Genomic DNA, 17,585 nt, shown 5'->3' with positions numbered 1-17,585 from the left:
CTAACATACTACAGACTATAGCAGACTACAAGCACCTCATCCCTGAAATTATACAGACCACTCATTCTTTACTACTTTTAAACACGGTAAAATTCAAGTCCATGAAGACAATGATATTCTTAAAACTATTCTGAAACACCAGTTAGAATAGCTTTATAGGAAAATTACTTACGCTAAGTGTGCAAAATGGTGGAAAGATCAGCACTGGCATTGTCAAATGCGAACACACAAAATTAGCCCTTTATTCTTTGTCACCAAATAAAGCAAGATGAGTTTGCATATTTTGAACACCCAAATCTGCCCCCCTGCAAGCACTGTAATCTTTACACATTTTTGCACATTAGGTTGAGTAAACTGGGTGAGTAAGTGCACACTCTATTTGGATTCTTAACCTTGAAAATGTTGAAAGTCTGCATATAAAACATACTTTTTTCTCCTCTCTGCTCCTCCTCATCACATTGGGAAACTTTTTTTCCTACAGACTGCATGTTTGTGCCCTCTTAATAGTTGATAGTTCTGAGAAGAAAGTGCAGATTTTTCAAGGGGAAAATGAATCCAAATACATTCAAATTTTAGTGGTCCAGTGAGATCAAATGACACTATATGTGACTTTGAAAATCTTCTCTTCCACAAGATACAGAATCTACATGCAAGAGGGAACAAACAGTCACATAGCAGTGCACAGGGAGGCTGCATACAAGGACCAGGAGAGTCTGCAGTAAGGTGCATTAAGACCTTTGCTTTGTCTACATATTTGCATCATTCGGACAACTAGGTATCACTGATACTGACTGACACTGACTCAGCAACTACCTCTGTAAAGACAAAGTGAATGGCACACAAAACACCTTGTGACCAATTTCCTGCAGATTTAGGAGACTAAGTAAGGATTTGTGATCCTAACATTGCCACCATTTTATTTCAAAATATTTTGAAAACGCTTCCTGATCTTACATACCAATGCAACGTGAACAGTGAATTCCACACCAATGCCAACAGAAGCAATCAGGATAACCACAGGAACTGCACTCAGCTTTATTCCAATTAGACCCATCATGCCAAACAGCTCCACAGTCATAAGAGCCAGCACCACCACCTAGATGATTTCAAACAGCTGTTAGTAACTTCTTATACTCCAGGCAAATTAAGAGAAAGATATTTCAGAACAATATGGTGACTTCAAAACATACTCTTCAAAGCCACGCTATATTCCCAAAGACCATCTGCTTTTCCTTGTATCATTGTGCTCACTGGCAATGACTTGCAGAATTACTAGTCTAAATTATACTCCTAAGAAGCAGTTATCAGACCAAGCATCAATTTTGTATTGATTACAATTTAGCTGTGATTTGAAAAACAATTTATTTTTCCTTATCACAGAAACATACATTTTTCTATTTTTCACCTTGTTTCTTGGACAATTCTTCCAGAAAAAGTAACTCTCAACTATCTGTATTGGAATTTCTTTTGCACAACTGCAAACATAAGTGAGGATGACTTCTAAGTAGGTTTAAAGCCCAGAAGAAAGTGAATGCCATAATCAGCTGATGAGTCTCAGGTTACAGACGAGCTCTGAGCTTTTAAGATACTTCGAGGGATTGACACAGACAAAGTGAACAGTTAAATCTAAGGGAAAGCTTTTATTTTTCTTTCACCTACCTTGTAAAAAAAATGAGGAAAAGGGAAAAGGGAGGGGAGGAAATCTGTAGAATCAACGTTAAAAGTTGTTAAAGGCAAGCAGGGAAAAAAAGATAGACATAAAAGCAATGGTGGACTTTGAAAATAAACGCCTTTTCCAAGGGAAAAAGTATGCACTACAATAAATGATTTTATAAGCTAATGAATCAAGAGTAATAACATAAATTGCTTGATTAACTGCTATGAAAAATATTCTAGACTAAACATTTACCTTTTAACATACCTGTCATATAAACATACATTACAAAAACTAGTAACTGTTTTACGCTTTTCTACTTCTGGCATTTTATAAACCATACGATAGTTTATGGAATTTAAACATAGGAACATCATCATTCAACTTAACTTAAATGTTTACTGAGAGGCTTATGGTTCCTAGCAGAAAGCATGGAGGAGTATTCTCTGCAGTTTATAATTTTATGGCTCTTTCTCCTGGATAGCTCAGTCACACTCTTTCCACAGCGCACACTGTACAACCTAACCATTTCAGATTTTCCAGAAAGACTGCATTCAGAAATAACTGGGAAAATTTACGGGCAAGATAGTCTCAAGCAACTGCCTTGAAAAATAACTATGTCTGATAAAAAGGGAGAGGGAATAAATAATTAAGAATAACTTTAAATATTTAATAAATTTCCCTCTGCGTCTTTACTTTGCATGTACCTGAGCAAAGGCAAAAGTTTATGTACTTTTCCAAGAAACCTTTAAAGCTGGAAAAAAAGGTGGCCAAAGGATTAAGGTTATTAAGGTTTATACCTTTAGCATGAACCCTACCCCCTTAAGTTGAATAAATATATAATGAATGATGCAATATACATACTCCACCAGAGGCCCAGACATAAACAAAACCTTCCCGACTACAGCAAGAGCTATGCTGAAAGGAATTTGACTTCAACAAAGACCCTTATAATAAACTTACAATGATCCCAGCTGTCCAGGGGTTTAGGAGGAAGAGGGCACACACCAGAAATGTGCAAGCCAAAACCACACTAATTGATAAGAGCAGCCAGTGACGAAGCCCAATGTACTGCTCCCAAAACAGAAACGGGTAACCATTTGGGTAGCTGGCGATCCCCAGACTGGTGTAGTTATTACAGATAGCTCTCACTTTCTCAATAGCCTCCACAAAGTCAGAAGTTTCACGCAATCCGTTGAGGTAGAAAGGAAACTGAGCATATTCTATGGGCTCGGCTGCTGGAACTAGAGAAGGATAGCAGTGTTAAAATGTGTGCTTGGGAAGAAGGTACCCAGAGAACAGGATTAACAAAACACTTTGTTCTCTGCAGCAAAATGCTTAAAGGTGTTGAATTTAAACTTTACTTCTTTGGAACAAGTGATATTTAAAAAAATCATCGATAAACACTGAAGCAGTACACAAGATTACTAGATTTTATCATGCAGTGCAATTGGATGAACACAGTCTACCCCAAACAATTCTGTATAATTTAACAGATATATTTCAATACATGTATTTAATTCTCATCAGTGCTATAGTGGTTTTTACTGAATACCTGGCCGAAAATCCCTAGCTGCAATATAAATAAGATGATCACATAATCTTAAACACTTTTATCCAAGAACTCTTCCTTTATGTAATTCCTTTCAACTGAAGGTAATTTCCCTGGGATAAACTGAGGTTCACTGACACAAAACTAGAGAAAAACTATGCTCGCACAGGCTGGTTGGTTTTTAAGATTTCCAGTGAATATTTTGAAAGTCAGATTCAGAAACCCATGTGCTGTTACTGATGCAAATGACTGGGGAAAAAAACTAATATTAAAGTAATGGTTTACTGAAGAAACATGTAACTTTTTATCCTTTAATAATTTGACCAACCAACACTCTCCATACTTCTATTTGAGCATAGTGCTAAGTCTATTGTATGACAAGGAGAAGAAAAATCTTCCACAACAAGCATTTTGTTACTGCCGTTGTGTGTTCCAGACCCTGCAGGGTCATTCAGCTGACTTGCTAAACATTATTTGCCCTATTATAATCTCAACTATAAATTTTCATTAAGACAAGACTTGGCGGTCTGCCACAAAGCTCTAGGGTTTGTGAATCACAGCTACCCAATCACATTTCCAAGTGTACCAGTCCTCCCCTATATGTACCAGTCCTCTCCCCTTCACCATTGGTGTCCAACTAGCAATCCTCCCAGTAAATTGATAGGTGAAGCATAGCAATGAAAACTGGCACAGAATGGGACTAGTCCCCTACCTAAGTAGCTCTGGTACCACATCAGTGTTGGTAACTCTGCACATGAGCTAACTTGGTAAAAATCCCTTAGGCATTAATAATTGAGGGTAAACATGATGTAATCTCAGTGACAAAATTTCAGAATGACACAAGACAGGAACTTCTTGCAATCTCCAAGTTTGTTTCACAGACAGAACTCTCAGGTGACACTAAAAAGAAATGCTTACTATAAATTTTTAGGGCTTTAAACTGTTATAAACCTTATTTTTCAACATGACAAAACCCTGCAATGGTGCTGTATCTGCAATGGTGCATAGGTCTCCTAAGGCTACAGAGTAACACAATATATTTCTTCTGAGCCCTGGTGCAGCATCAGACCACTACAGAGATACTGGCTCTTGAAGGAAGGAGTGGGGGGACTCCTTGCAGTTTATATAATGAACAGTAAGACATTAAGATGAAACGCTACTTACTTCTCAGTCTTGTTTCTGGCATATAGTCTGCTTTGTCATGGACCCACTCTGGGCGGTGAGGCCGGATGTTGGCTTGCGAGGCAGCATAAGCCACAGGGTCATTGCTAACCCAGGCTGTCAGGTAGATGTAGAAAGCATTTGGGTTAATGATTCCATCTGCATCCACCAGACGCTGTTTAGCCAACTGCAAAATGGAAAATATTAGAAGCCTTTCAGAATGAGTTTTGCTTTCAGGGCTCTTGCCATAAAGCTTTCAACAAATGGCCTGGAGATGCAACACACATATCAGAGGGGAAGAGCAAAAGAGTATGGAGATTCACTCGAAGTGACTTATCTGTAAACTATTGTTTGACAATGGAAAAAGAAAAACAAAAGTACAACAGTGACAGTAGAAAGTGGTTATTTATAAATTAGTACTCATATAATATTTACAATAACCACTAAATCAGCAGATAGTTCCAGGATAGCCAATTGAATCCAAATTCTGAAAGCCTGCAGCCAAGAGTGAAAAACAACCAACTTTGAGAAACACATTTAAAGACAGGGAAAGAAAACCTGGCAAGAGTCCCTATACACGTCTGTGTGCAGTTAACCTCTGTTGTTAACACTGAAGGAAATGCCACCCAGTAAATGGAGGAGAGCTATAAAAATAAAACAACATCTGTATAAATTTTTCTAACACTTGCCTCCTATGACCTATGTATTCAGAAAATGCCCAGCATCAAGAAAGCAGACTAGTGCCCTGTGTTATTTGGGTCACTGTGGGCAAATGCATCTGTGGGGTAAACAGCAGTGGTACGCTTCTAGGGTTCTGCAGCCAAATCCTGCACAGCTAGAGCTCTGACAAAGGGCTCTGTGGGTGAAAAGTATTACTGGGGTTTTCTGTTTTGTTTATTTAAAATACTGGCTTGGCTCCAGTTTCAGGTCTTTTTAATGAAATGAAAAACAACAGTGACAGCAGCTGAAAAAAAAAGAAAAAAAAAAAGCTGGATTCCAAGGATCTGGATTCAATTAGTCCACAGGATATGCAACAACTGTATGTCTTCAAGCTGTCTCTGGAACTGCACAGCACAGCGCTCAGCCCCTGTGGGTGCACCACACTTTTCTCCCTCCCAGGCACAGGAAATTATATCAGCAGCTGCAGTCCAATCACATTTGTTCCACAGCGTACCTGGTATACTCTGCTAAACAAAATCTCAATGAAGGTTTTCTCTTCAGCTCCCTTTCCTTGCTTAATTCATAGCTGAAGCTTCATTCAGACCTGACAGCATATTGCATGTTGCTATACAACAGTGTGTTTTACACACCATAGCAACTTTGAACAATGTACTCTGTAAATCTGTCACCTTTAATGCCAGGAAAAAAAGAAGGACAATAAGCAGATCTGCCAAGAAGCTCATTCGAAAGACTATTTTTCTGCCTGAAGGCACAGTCAGTAAGGACTCTAGAAGAGGAGAAGCTAGGTTACTGCAGGATTTCATCTTAAAGGTTTGAAACATAGTTTTACTGTAAGAAGTCAAACCTAATATAATCCCACTTACCAACAGCTATAGCAAATTCAGTCATAAGCTGTGATAACCTCAAACATACTTTACTTAGGCAGCTGAAACAACTGCCATTCTAAGTTCTACAGCAGTATAGCTGTATCTAGTGATGATTGTATAAGTACAGCGTGTAAAAATTTCAGTCCGCATCCACTGTCAACTTTTTTTAAATGTTATGTTTTGCGTAACTCAGTAGGAACTAACCAAATAGTTGCAAATGCTGGATTCAAAATCCCAGCACAAAGCTGAGCAGAGGTCAACCCTATAAAGCAATCTGATTCAGATCAGGAACAATGCCACTTAGAGCAACAAGGCTTATGTTGGCTGTGTCTGGCACAGGACCAGACTCAAGTCTACCTACGGATGCAGCAAAATATTTGTCACAATTTCAGTGGAAACTGAGTGTGTCTGACACAGGAGCAGCTCCAAACACACACCGATCACTAATAATCAATGGCAGGCATTCCCAGCACTGATTCTGAACACTTCACAACACAGACCAGATTGCAGCTAACAAGTGGCTTCAGCAGAGTCAGTGAGGCCATGCAGTAAGGTGTAACTCACGCATTTAAATCACCAAAATGAATAAAGCAACTACAACATGCACTTTGCATATTTACCTACTCCTGCTGACTTGTGTTTTCCTGTACAAACCATTATGGAGTCTGATACAATACCTGGCTGATGTCAATGGGCTTTGCTCTGTTGCCTGTTTGTACCAGGAGTTTGTAAGCCAAAACAGCATCATCAGATCCATTTTTGTAATTGTTGTAAGTGATCTTCCCACTTTCCCAATCGCTGTCAAATGCATCCTGAAGTCCTGAAGAGTTAAGGGAGGCAAGCAGAAGACAGAACAAGCAGGTAAGCAACCACTCTTAGAAATAAATTTCAGTAGGATGACTCTTTTTCATAGCTGAATCAGGAAGTAAATTATCGACCTGCTGCCTCCTAAATTTGGTGCTCCACATTCACTGACAGTGTGTGGGAAGATAAAGTATGAGTTACGTGTCCACTATTTTGTGCAAAGAAAGGCAGGGGAAGCAGGAAAGTGCAAGGGACAAGCCTCAAGTCTTCCTATGCTGTATAGGTCAGCAAGGCTGAGCTAGCAAGCTGCAGATGCTATGTCCACTGATGTAAAACAACTTACAGTTAAGGCAAAGAGGAGATCTTGGATGGGATCTGGTCCTGTGTCCTTCTCAGAGCCTCTGACAGCAACTTAGTGTTCTGGTTGGAGAATTATATGCAGAAGACCTAAGCTTGTCTAGAATAAAAAGCAGTTCCCCGCGTGAACAATTCCAGAACCATCACACTCAAAACTCTGTAAGCACGTTTGCATTTATGTCCTCTTTCATATATACCCTCCTCAAAACACAACTGAAGTCTTGCCCTAACCTGCCAGAACAGAGAGGGGCTGAATTCAGCCCTGATCCAATTTCACCACCTACCATGGACTTTAAACCAGGGGAAGCATTTAGTCTGTTATCTAAAGGGGAAACACTCCATACTCCCCTCTGCCTCACTAAACCCCTGGCTGAGTGCACTGAATCACAGAGGAGGACACACACCGCTCTCATTAACTGGCTTGGGCTACTGCAGAGCACTGAGGCAATAGCTTCTACAATATAACCAGAAATTCCACTACAAGGGGAAAAAAAAAACCACACTCCAACTTTCAACTTCAAACAGCAACTCAGCTGCTCCTCAAGCACAGCGTGAGTGAACACGATTTTGTCAATTTGTTCCATCTGTTCAACTTGTGCAGCTAATACAAGTCGTGGGATCTGCTGCCAGCACATGTAAAGATCACAGCCAACACCTATTCACTCTCAACTGTTATATTCCTCCTTGCCACCCTTCAAGGGGGAGGGAATACCTCACAGCACAAATTTGGATCAGATTTAGTACAGGAAGCCACAGTCCAGTACAAGGAGGTTCTGTGCAAGCAGATGACAAACCGCATGTCCAGGGAAGGGAAGAAAAAGGCCGGGGAATGTCGGTGGAGGAAATCTCCGACCCACCTCACAGCTGGGCTGCGGAGCTGTAATGAAAACTGTCATTACAGATCGCGCAGGTTAGCCACAGCTGCACAGAGATAACAGCGCTGAAAGAGAAAATGCACTCGGCCGACACTGCCTCCAGGCCACGGTTCCCACTCCCATGTACAAATTGATCCCCTCTCCCTTAGAAAACTGCCTCCCATGCTGTCTGGCCAAATCGTACCCACACATAAAGCCAACAGGCTGAGAACCAAGCAGTGAAAGGAGCCTACTCCACCTCTGCACGTGGCCCTCCAGCACCTGCCCAGGAGCAGGACAATTTGCTGTCAGGTTTTCTGGCACCACCAAATGACTTCGAGGCTCCCTTTAAAAAAAAAACAGTTTGCTGGTGCCCTCGGACAGGGTAAGCATTGCTTAGAACATGCAAAAATACCAGTCCATCCTTCCTGTGCCAACTTCAGCTCCGTGTCGGTCTCTCAGGAAATGGCCAGATGAGAGCATTTGTGCTATCATACCAGTCATGTGAAAGAGGTCTGAGAGGTTAAGAGAAGGCTGTCAAAAAGCACGTGGGGAAGGAGACCACCAAAGAACAGCTTGATTTACAGTAAAAATGGCTCCTTTCAGCAGAAAGAGCACACAAATTGGTATGACAGACAGTACGGGGTAGCAGAACTTTCAGACTAACATCCAACCCCAGAGTGCTCCACAGACACACAGTAACAAATATATCCATTGGCATGTGACGTTACAAATCTGTGGTTGCAGGGTAGGTCAAAAAGGGGCATGTACATTTAAGATTACTGCAGCAGGTGAAAACTCAGCTCTCTCGCATCTTCCTCCCTCCCCTGCCCTTGCAAGTTTGGTCATCACTCAAACCCTGCTCCCTGTTATATCTTAATTCCTCAGTGGCTTAACCACTTTATGCTCTGTTTTATTTAATTACTGACCTTGCTGACACTGAAAGCCTGTGGAAAGAATACCAAGAAACCACAATCAGTTCTGTGTAATTTCTAAAGAATTTCAGAATTTCAGTCATTGGTATTTCCCATAACACTTTGAAATTAACAGCAGAGTTGCGCTTTCAACCTAAATAGTACTTACATTATAAACTGTATATATAAATGATTTTAAAATACATTTAGTCTTTTATAAATGGAATTAAATGTATAAATGAGACTAATTAAATTGCAGAAATACAAAAGTAACTTGTTGACCTCTGTTGCACAGAAGTCATAAAAATTTAGGGAATTTTAAAAACATTTATATGGGATATTTTCGTATCAGTGGTCACTTTGCTTAATGCTTCAGAAGAAAGCAAAATCCTCCAAAATTATGTGGGATGCAGGAATGGGGGTGAGGAAGGAATTCCTACTGACTCACACGAACAGCTGGCACCATGAAATACCAGATAAGATTACCCTTTGCAAAATCAAGCCTAATTACAAGTCATCAGGGAATTCCAGCTACCTGATTATATTCAATCACTTACAAAAACAATGTTAACATTTCCAGTTTAAATGAATGATTAGTGTTAATTCTTCTTCTGTTGCGTTTTCAGTAACAGAAAATATGCTAACATGATACGACATTAGAAAGCAGCATACAAGGAAACCTGAAAAAAAGGAAGTGCATTAGGTGGAAGGCACACCACTAATAGTAAATGATAAGAAATGTATGACTAAGACCAGAGGCACCTTCTTCATAAAAAAAAAGGCTTTTGTTGACATGCTGTCTCTTCCCTCATTCTGCCAGACAAATGTGTGCATGTCATAAGGCCATCTTGAGCCATTAATCTCTAGCACTCTAGTCAAGTCATCAGGAATTAGCCATTAAGCTCAAAGTTGTCTCTACTTTGATTATTCTGCTCCTCCAGCATGTAAAAATGCACTAGTAGAGCTGTTCCCACCTCACAGGCGATGCTCCTCTTTGAATCCAGCCTAAAACTATACCTTGTTTGCAAATTCTGTTTTCACCTTTCCTCCCCCACCATCAGCCTCAGCTGGTAGCGATCAGGTATTATTTTGTCTATTGCTATCTGCTCCTTGAGATAATTTCCTAACTATGACAACTGTGGCAGCTTTTAGCATAACGGTTTAGTCCACTCCATTTAATATTTAAAATGTAACTTCTTTCTATTAACACATTTCAATATCCTTCTTCTTCACAGTTTTGTGAATGCAGCACCACACTTTGAGAAGACAGTCCTGTTTTGGGCTGTTTGTATTAATTGTTGTGCCTCTCTTGAGGAAGGTAGGGAGGGAGGAGAGGTAAGGACACGGACCTAAATAAAAATTAGCAATCATAATGATTAATTCTAAAGCTGTGGGCAATCAACAGGCCAAGCAATGCACCTTCTCTCACGGGGCTGGCATCTCCACTTGAACCACTTCAAGTCACTGCTTCTGGAGTCTCCCTGACCATTCCAGTATAACATTTTAGCTCCATGCACCCTGTCAGTATATCCAAGTTATCAGGAATACTTATAGCTCCTCTACTGGAAGACAAGGGAGAAGGACAGGTACGCTAATATGGGTTGGAAGGTAAGCGTGGGCAATAAGAAGAGAATAGGAACACCCCTAACAGAAGAGCAAATAGGGAAATGTGCACACACAGCATAGAGAAGATGTGCAGGCCTTTGTCATTGGGCTAGGACAACATACAGGGTCCTTAGCACAAGGAAGTGATTACAAAGAGGATGGGGAGACATCCAGAGTGGAAGAGGTTTGGGAAAGTATGTGGTGGACCTCAGAGAGTGGCAGTGGGAACGCGAGCACCCCTGGGAGCAACAACAAGTGGGCTAGCCTCCAGCATTTCACTTTAGGAAGCCAGCAAGGGAGCAGACCCAAGGGCACCTCTTCCCAACTCTACTGTTGGCAGACTGTGCTGAGGTTCAGCATTAATATGTGAAGATCCTGAACATGATCTTGACTTTCTGACTCCCTCACAGGTTTGGAGGTGGGTGAGAGGTGGAAGGGGGGACACCAAACATGTTTTTGCTTACTGTTTTGGAACAACAATAAAAAATACCCACAAAAGAAATAAAATAACAGAAGTAGAAGAGAATTTGGAAACGCACATAGAAATATGCTTGATTAGAAATCTAGAAAGTATAGTAAAGTTCCAGTCCAACAAAACATCAAAGGTATGCTGAATTTTCTTCCTGCCAGTAATACCTTCCCTTACAGCTCAATATGCTTATGTGAGCAAAATATTTTAAATAAAACTTCCAGTAAGTAGACTGTAATGAATGGATCCAATATACTTAAAAACTATTAAGAAAACAAAGACCAAAGCTAACAGCTGATTGGTCTCATAGCTTTGCATGATGTATCAGTACATTAAACACATGGGAAAGTTCATAATTTCATTTAAATGCATCACTAAGATGCATCTGCTTTCCTAATATTGCCCAATATATTTTGAGAAGGAATAAACTACTCCAAACTCTGGCAGTTACCTACATGTTCTCTATGAATCACTGGCTGCACCGATTGTTTCTAAACAGTTAAGTTTAAAATTTACAGTCTCACTAGGTCAGCACAGTTTATTTTTCTACTGGCAAAAGCTTCCTGGAGATTCTCCCAACAAAAAGACAGAGGTAGGACAAAAGTACTCCTGGGCAGGATATGTGTGCTGTTAAATTTGCTAAGATGTAACAGTATTATTTATTTTAAATACAAAACAGTTATTTGTCTCAACATGTGCAATTATAGTGTCTTTAATAGGCTGACTTGAATATAATTATCATCATAGTACCTGAAAGGCCATGTCTTCTCTTGTCTTCCCCCTGCCCTGCTACACTTCAGTACAGAAAAAGCAGCACCACAGAAACAGTGAGGATATTTGACTGGAAATCTAGAATGTATAGTGATATCCAAATCCAATAAAACATATAAGCTACACTGAATTTTCTTCATGCCAGCAGTTCCAGCTGCAGCCAACAGATCACTCATGTGCTGAAAGTGAAGCCTGTGCCAAAATGTATTGCTGGACAGGGACTTCTCATTTATTGTTCTCAAAACAGCCAATATTTATTTTCCCAAGACAGTGGGCCATATTTAGTCATAAATTATAAAGCAGAACTCATCAGCTGCTTAGAAATTAATGGCATGAGATGGGCTCTTATGGATATAATCTCTTAAAGCTTAAAAACTTACCTCAGTAAACTTAGCCACAAAGAATTTAAGTGACCTGTTCCAGGGAGTTAATGCGCAAGTTTGCATCGGCACCTAGCTCACAGTCTTTAACAATGTGATTAAATTCAAAGACAGGAGCACTACGAACTAGCGCGAACAAGTAGTTACTACTATAGAATTAAGAAAAGTTCATGAAACTTTCTCTTACCTTGCAGCCAGTCTCGAAAGTAGTGCAACCACATTTTGGGGAGCTGCCTATCTTCTTCCAATAAAACATATGTCACATTGCTGAAACTTCTGTGAAGTTCATACAGTAAGTGCTGGACATTTGGATAGTCTGCTTTTTGTGTCACAATATACATGTTGTAGAATGAAAAGTACTTGAATTGTGCGGCAATAAAGTCATATTCCCGTGTTTCCCGTGGTACAATGTCTGTGAGATCTAGTCCATCTCTCACTCGGGTAGTTCCATAAAGGCTGAGCCCAAGCAAACCCAGAAAAAGAAAAATAACCACAATCTGCAAAAGAAAATGGACATGCATTTGGTTTTAGGTTTCTAAAGAAATTAACAATTCATAACAGCATACTAGAAATCCAGGTTCAAAATTAACACCAATCAAGTCTACTTTAAAAATTTTTATTTCTCCTTTTTTTTTCTTTTTTTCATACACATACATACTACAGGCCTAACTAGTTTGTGCTTTATTGAAGGGGCTCAGCACCACAGATGAGAAATTTATACATAATAAAGTTAAAAAGTGGCTTTAGTTTTACAAACTTACATTACTGAAAGTCACCAAAACCCTTACTGGTAACATATCTGAAAAATATCTCTCTACAGCACTCACAAGATAAAACATTTAAAGAAGTATGAAATTAGCTTTAAAATTCATAACAACTCTTATTCCAAAAGAATTCTATTTATTCCTTGTATTTAGAATCATTGCCAGGATAGTTTTATTATCGGGCAAGGCAGAGTCTATTTTTGAAAAACAGGTAAGTAGTTCCCAGATTACCTTAGCTTTTGGTTTTAGGAGGAACGGAGCATAATGCTTTTCTGCAAAAGATGCGAGTGTCCACTTCGTACAGGGTGGCTCAAGGCAATGTATGCTGGAGTCTGAGAATTGGGAAAGCAAATCCCTCGTCGAGCTTGTGCTTTCTGGGCTCTGGCAGCTGAAATTATCTTGCGTCACTGTTACTGGCTGCACAGATATTTCTGAACGAGGCTCTGCTGTGGTGTAGTACACCTGCGTATGAGGATCGTATTCTGTGCGCAACTGCACTGTGGACTGCATCGTAATTTGAGTTTCATGTGCAAAACTGTGACTGCTGTATGGGGGTGGAGGGCTGTAGCAGGTATTGTCATTTTCCACATATGCTTGAGGCTCAATCTGAATCACTCTAGTAACACACGGACTGTAAGAGAAGAGAAAAACATAGTTCATATTTAGATCAAACTTAATTAGACTCGACAGGACAACCTGCTTCCATCTGAGCCTGCTTCTACTACTATTAGAGGGTTTGCATTAATGAAAGGTAACACTTTGACATCAATTTTATTTTGCACCTTTAGGAAACATTTCTCAGACACGGTTCAAACTGTAGGCCTCTGAGAATATGTTCATACTTTTTGTGTTCAGGGAAGAAGGAACCAGCATCTGTGTGAAGACACTGACATCTACCCACACTGCTCCATTATTTACACAGGCTACTCAGGTCAATATTCAGGTAGTTGCATGCAGCGTGAATGCACAATAAGTGTAAGAGTTTGCATCTGTGTGCCCATGCTGAAAATTAAGCTATTTAGATCAAAATGTAAACACATGATACATTGAGTTCTTCTGTTTAGAACTATTAAAGTAGTTGTTAAATAATATTTGGGCCTTCTAGATAACATGTCAGACTTTTGGGAGACAGGAATTCAGAATGTTGCCTAGCTAAACAAAGCAAGCTCTCATTAACTGATATTCTTCACACGTAAACAGGCCTGAATTCTGACACACATTTGGTGCAACTTTAGATGAGAGAGGAATAAATGAAACGTCTGATTGCTCTGTACTTCTGAGAATCTGGGTTCCAAAATTCAAGCACATTAGGCCATCCACTGAAACGATGATTGAATGAGAAACAGAAAGTAGGAATCTTGGCTTGGGATCAACACCCTGTTCTAACCACTCCCTCAAAAACAGATTTAGGAAATTGCTTTCTCTCTTTGACATTAAAATTAAAATGTCAAACTAGGTTAGCTCCTAGGTGGGTGTAAAACACTAAAATAACATGAGGTGGATCGTCCACATTCTGGTTATGACAGTAAGAGAACACAGAATCATAGAATAGTTAGGGTTGGAAAGGACCTTAAGATCATCAAGTTCCAACCCCCCTGCCATGGGCAGGGACACCTCACACTAAACCATGTCACCCAAGGCTTCGTCCAACCTGGTCTTGAACACTGCCAGGGATGGAGCATTCACAACCACCCTGGGCAACCCATTCCAGTGCCTCACCACCCTAACAGGAAGGAATTTCCTCCTTATATCCAATCTAAACTTCCCCTGTTTAAGTTTTAACCCATTACCCCTTGTCCTATCATTACAGCCCCTAATGAAGAGTCCCTCCCCAGCAACCCTGTAGCCCCCCTTCAGATACTTGTGTAGAAATGTAGCTGATGTTCTTCATTGCAGAAAAAAAGCAAAAACTAAGGTAGAAAACATGCCTCATTTCTAAGCAGTAGCTCCACTGATGATGGCAGACTCATTCTACCTCTATGCTCAGAGCTGGACATGTATCAAGTGAGTCTATAAACAGACTCTTCAGAATGGCAGTGTTATCATTATAAACTACTATTGCAGCCATAACAGAAACTTGTATCAAGAACTATCCTGTAACAGTACTGATTGTTCCTCATAATCATATGAAACACTGTGCTAAGCAGAAGTCATTTTACAGTTTATGTATTATGTTTATATATTTAAGTTTAAAGCCCTGAAAAGCATAAAAATTAGCACACACAGTGATTAACTGTAAGTAAGGCTTTCCTGTACCTTGAGTTATAGTCTTCCAATATTACCCAAAACTGCACTGGACATATTCCCAAAATGTGGATATTTTATCTGCTTTCAAACAGCTGTCCTCCAACAAACAAAATAAACACGTGCCTGAATGAAACGAGAAGTGTATGCATGAAAGGGGCGGGGTAACGGAAGGAAGAGAGGCATTGTAGCTCTTCCCCTCAATCGGGTAAAAAACAAAGTAGCAAATGGAAGTCTGTCACTAACAATTAGATCATAACAGTAACATTCTAACCCTGATGCAATAAAGAACTCCGGCTTCTCACAGGGAATGGCAGCACTTAACAGCTGACCACAAAAAGGACACGTCATGTATCAATCTATCACAGATTCTCACCTTGTAAAACAGCAGAATATATCCAGTCTCCTGTCTTCCCGACGATAAAGGTCCATGCTCAGGATAGCAGGAAAAATCAGCAGGACCATAGCAAAGTTGAATACCACCACAACTGCTGCCTAGAGATCAATCACAGGAAAAGTGATGTCGTTACTAAGATTCATGTAGGGCACCAGCTTTACAAAGCATAAAACTTTCCTTCAGTTCTCATTCGTTCACCCATTTATCATGTCAACCCATCAGATGCTTCCAAGTTTTTCCCTGAGTAAACTGGGAGATACACATTTTACATTCCTATTTCATGATGGTAGGCCTACTGCAATTAGTTAATTTATTTCCATAATAAACTTCATATTGTTTTAATACATCTGAGATGTGATGGGATGTGATGATGATTTTTAAAGTGGAAAAGCAGAGTCAACAGATCATAATTCTGCATGCAATCCTGCTGTATTTGGAGTAAAAAAAGATGGAAGGAAAACCAAACGTGGAATTGGAATGGAAGTTCTCACATTTAAGGGATCTGAAGTAATTTAAGCAACACAATAACATTAAAGCACGCTGGTAAAACAGAAATTAAGTAAAGGTTTAAGTAAATTTTACTGAAAATGTTATATTTACTAAAATTCTAAAGTACTTCAAGTACTCACTTAAAAGTTTAGCCAGAAAGAGCAACACTGTGGGCTTATTGAGGATTATTTTTAAAGGAGAATCAAAATTAATTCAACACCACATAGTAAATCTATGTATTAATATGTTTGTGTTTGACAACTTGATTAATGACCCAGTCTGCCAAAATGAGTCTTAAACTGGAACAAGGGTACTTGGTTTAATTTGTAAAGTGAGTATTACGTAATGAAAAAAACCAACCTCCCTTTCCTTTCAAATCCTACTTCAAACCCTTTCCCACACAGAGATTCCCAGAGAATCTCCAAAAACATATGTGGTGCAGCATCTACCATTATTATTAATAGCATTTATTTGTAATGCAGAATTGTAAGGAGCACTAGCCATCACAAAGGAAAAGCCTGAGCACAGATGGGACTGGAATATAGCTGTAAGAGTAGGAAAGTCACTGGAAAAAAAAAAATGGTTGAGCCATTAACAGGTGAAAAAGAACTCTGAAATCCTTATTCTTTATCTATTAAATAAGCAGTAGCTATCTCAATTGCAGCCTCATTTCAGGTTAAGGAAATCATACAAACTATCAAGTTCCCCCACCTGTAACTTCTAAAGTAAGGACCACTTAGGTTAAAGCAGTCATAAAAAAAGAAGAAAGGCTGGGCTACAAAAATGAAGTTGCTGACCTGATACAAATAGGCCCTCCTTTTTTCAGAACAAACGAATGGCTGCTTTTGATGTTGAAAAATCAGGCCTCAAAGCTGGTAGCTAAAAAGATGTGATATCCAGTATCCATGTTTTCAAAATTCTTGGCTTACATGTCAAATAAATAATATAAAATGGCTAAACAACAACATTTTTATTTTTGCATTTATCTGTGAAAATCAAAGTACTAACATACTGAATGATTTCAAGGGTTTTGAAGCTGTTGAAGTATAATAAAAAGACTAGATACTGGTTTTACTTCTCTGAAAACGACAGAATCAACTAGTTATGTAAATATTTTCTAATAATTTAATCATAAATATGTTGCAAACAGAATTATTTTCTATTGGTGTTTCTCTTTTGTTCTCTCTAGCCTGCCTGAAGTATGATTTTGGTCCTGCTGGTTGTTCACAGACATAGCTACTAAACCAGAATTTACCAAGTACTTAAAAGCCAAATTAGTGTTTAGCCATCTTTGAGAAAAAAGATCGAGTGACTGTTTCATGATTTATAAATATCCATGCAGAAAGGTATATAAGGTCATAACCAAAACTTTAAAATTAAGTGATTTCCTTTTAATTCTCTCTAGAATAAATTGAATCTGTCAGAAAAACAAATGGCTGCTGTTGCAAGCGAGGCGTTTGCTGGACCTAGTTCACACAACTGCTTGCTTTATTGCTGCTAAACCAGAGAAGGCTGAATCACCCATATAACATGAATAACTAGTTGTGTCTATCCAAGATCTTCTATCAAGGATCTGCTAAGATGTAGTGAGATTTGGAAAAAACAGGTGAGGCTTGACCCAGT

At 39.3% G+C, this 17,585-nt stretch overlaps 1 protein-coding gene across 5 annotated transcripts in view; it reads right to left on the bottom strand.

The window, feature by feature from the left end:
- PTCH1 (patched 1) overlaps window positions 1-17,585 on the bottom strand; it is a 67,523-nt gene that overhangs the window by 11,412 nt on the left and 38,526 nt on the right. For all 5 annotated transcript variants that reach the window (XR_008974554.1, XR_008974553.1, XM_057426428.1 and 2 more), the window contains 7 exons: window positions 15,453-15,571; window positions 13,064-13,463; window positions 12,256-12,565; window positions 6,592-6,734; window positions 4,371-4,554; window positions 2,618-2,898; window positions 959-1,096 (listed from right to left, as the gene is read on the bottom strand). Coding sequence is in view for 3 of the 5 variants with exons in the window: in XM_057426428.1 (XP_057282411.1) it covers window positions 959-1,096; window positions 2,618-2,898; window positions 4,371-4,554; window positions 6,592-6,734; window positions 12,256-12,565; window positions 13,064-13,463; window positions 15,453-15,571 (1,575 nt within the window). In the remaining 2 variants the exon portion in view is untranslated. The remainder of the gene's footprint in view (window positions 1-958; window positions 1,097-2,617; window positions 2,899-4,370; window positions 4,555-6,591; window positions 6,735-12,255; window positions 12,566-13,063; window positions 13,464-15,452; window positions 15,572-17,585) is intronic.

Source organism: Pezoporus wallicus, unplaced genomic scaffold (assembly GCF_028554395.1).
Source record: "Pezoporus wallicus isolate ANWC-B61680 ecotype Strahan unplaced genomic scaffold, APGP_CSIRO_Pwel_v1 contig_7162, whole genome shotgun sequence".
Taxonomy (NCBI): domain Eukaryota; kingdom Metazoa; phylum Chordata; class Aves; order Psittaciformes; family Psittacidae; genus Pezoporus; species Pezoporus wallicus.
This window is presented reverse-complemented; position numbering and strand designations above follow the sequence as displayed.